A 2,785-nucleotide genomic window follows, 5' to 3' on the forward strand; every position below is an offset into this window, starting at 1 on the left:
TTGTATGGATTGTTTGGAGCTCATAACCCCGTCACACTGGACAGAAATACACCACTCTATTGACTCAGATTAAAGATGGCTCTGGTTATGCAACGAATAACAGTGTGGAGCTGGAGAAACACAGTAGGTCCGGCAGCAGAGGAGCAGGAAAGCTGACATATTGGTTTGGGACCTTTCTTTCTTATTCTGAAGCTCTCGCTCTCTCTCTCTCTCTCTCTCTCTCTCTCTCTCCATCTCCCGCTGACAGGGATCGGTCTCTACCTACCCATTTCACTTGTATCTCCCCCACCATTTAACGTAAGTACCATCTTCACCCAGAAACTTTCATTTCTGAAGAAGAGACGCTGGACTAGAAATGCTAACTCTGGTGTCTCTCCATAGACTCTCTGTAAAGAGGGAAAGGCTTCGGAAATCCGAAGAGCAAAAGACTGAGGATTCAGTGTTCAGAATTCAGAATTTTTGACCCTTCACCAAAAGGGTCCAGCTGTTTCCTATCCACCTTCTCAATGAACAGCCAGCATCTTGTACATCTCTATCAGGCCCTCACTAACCCTTCTCTTCTCTGAAGAAAATAACCTGAGTTTATCTCTTCATCGGGAAACTCCCCAAGTCAGGGAGAGGAAAATGACGCCTCTCAGTAAAACCCAATCATTGGAGCTGAACTGTTGAATTTATCTCATTTGGCTCAGTGGCCTCTCTTCACGTTGAGAAGAACATTCGGAAATTTAATACCTTACGAATAATGTATAAATGCACGATTCTGGGAGGCAGTAATGCAGCGTTTGGAATCATTTGTTCCAAGACAGTTCTGGGGTGAGAAAACACTTGACAGATTGTTTCATCGACACTCATGATGAAAATTTCATTTCTGAAAAATAAAACAAAATATGAGTGTTGCAAACAGCAAGTTCACAAAATTCACTTTGTTCAGTGGAACAGTGACTCTCTCTCACCCTCTGTCTCCAGTGGTTACCATCTCTGCCCAGTTCAATGCTGAATCTCTCACTCAAACTGTGGGAAACGCTGACCCCCTGTGCACTGTTCGTTCTTTACAGTGGGTTGCTGATTATTAAAACTGTTTGATTTGTTGTGATGTGGAACCGACAGGTACAGGTTACATTGCACTGTGCGTGCTCCAGGCGAGATCAATATTTGCAAGGCCAGCATTATTTGAGGCTAGACAGTCTGTTCATCAGTCTAATAATGGGTGTAGTTGCAGGGCAGGAGCTGTTCCTGAACCTTCTTGTGCTTGTGCCCAGGCTTCAGTATCTTCTGCCTGAAAACCGATCTGCTTGTTTAATGAGGAAATATCAGTGGCCTAACAGCAACTAATGCTGTTATTGAGAGACAGTAGGAACTGCTAATGCTGGAGTCTGAGATAACAAGGTGTGGAGCTTGGATGAACACAGCAGGCCAGGAAGCATCAGAGGAGCAGGAAAGCTGATGTTTCAGATCTAGACCGTTCTTCAGAAATGGGCGAGGGGAAGGAAAGTCTAAAATAAATAGAGAGAGGGGGAGGCGATGATGGAAAGAAGGTAAAGGAGCATATAGGTGGAGAGAAGACAGACAGGTCAAGGATGTGAAGATGGAGCCTGTAAAGGTGAGTGCAGGTGGGGGAGTTGGGTCAGTTGAGGGAGGACGGAGATGTCAAGGAGGTGGAGATGAGGCTGGTAGGTAGGAGGTGGGGGTGCAGGTTGGTCAGTGAGGTGGGAGGGGTGGATAGGTGGGAGAAAAGACAGACAGGTTAGTGGGGTGGGGACGAACTGGGCTGGTTTAGGGATGCAGTGGGGGGAAGGGGAGATTTTCAAAGCTTGTGAAATCCACATTGATACCATTGGGCTGCAGGGTTCCCAAGCGGAATATGAGTTGCTGTTCCTGCAACCTTCGGGTGGCATCATTGTGGCAGTGCAGGAGGCCCATGATGGACATGTCATCTAAAGAATGGGAGGGGGAGTGGAAATGGTTTGCGACTGGGAGGTGCAGTTGTTTATTGCGAACCGAGCGGAGGTGTTCTGCAAACGGTCCCCAAGCCTCCACTTGTTTTCCCAGATGGAGAGGAGGCCACAACGGGAACAGCGGATACAGTATACCACATGAGCAAATGTGCAGGTGAACATTTGTTTGATGTGGAATGTTTTCTTGGGGCCTGGGCCAGGGTGAGGGGGGAAGTGTAGGGGCAGGTGCAGCACTTCCTGCGGTTGCAGGGAAAAGTGCCAGGGGTGGAGTGGCTGGAGGGGAGTGTGGAGCGGATGAGGGAGTCGCAGGGAGAGTGGTCCCTCTGGAAAGCAGATAAGGGTGGGGAGGGAAAAATGTCTTTGGTCGTGGGGTCAGATTGTAGATGGCCCATAAATATTTAATCGTTTCTTTGCAGCAACAGACCTGACTTGGCTCTCTGTCTCTGTTACAAGAAAGAAAGGAAGGAAATAAAGTTTGAACAATCTGCTCTGAAATATTTAACAGGATTGTTTTGGTTTAGCAACCTCGTCTTCACACAGAGTGGTGAGCGTGTGGAATGCGCTGCTGGCAGTGGTAGTGGAGTCAGATATTTGAGAGACTTTAAAGCGACTCTTGGATAGGCACATGGAGGGGAGTAAAATGCAGGGTATTCAGGTGAGATTGACCTGAGTCGGATAATAAGTCGGCACATCATCGTGGGCTGAATGGCCTGTACTGTCCTTTACTGTTTTATGTTCTATCTTCTAATTAATTCCAGTAGATGTGCTACATACACAAATATTGCTCAACAATATTCCCGGTATATCATGTGTTCTCAGTCAACAGGATG

The 2,785-nt window shown here is 47.1% G+C and overlaps 1 protein-coding gene across 1 annotated transcript in view; it reads left to right on the top strand.

The window, feature by feature from the left end:
* The window catches only part of LOC132210045 (guanylate-binding protein 3-like), a 28,742-nt gene extending 27,410 nt beyond the window's left edge, over positions 1-1,332 (top strand). Inside the window, exons 8-9 of the mRNA XM_059648858.1 lie at positions 690-813; positions 1,260-1,332. Coding sequence (XP_059504841.1) covers positions 690-813; positions 1,260-1,332 — 197 coding nt within the window. The remainder of the gene's footprint in view (positions 1-689; positions 814-1,259) is intronic.
* Positions 1,333-2,785: the final 1,453 nt, after the last annotated feature.

Source organism: Stegostoma tigrinum, chromosome 9, assembly GCF_030684315.1.
Source record: "Stegostoma tigrinum isolate sSteTig4 chromosome 9, sSteTig4.hap1, whole genome shotgun sequence".
Classification (NCBI taxonomy): Eukaryota; Metazoa; Chordata; class Chondrichthyes; order Orectolobiformes; family Stegostomatidae; genus Stegostoma; species Stegostoma tigrinum.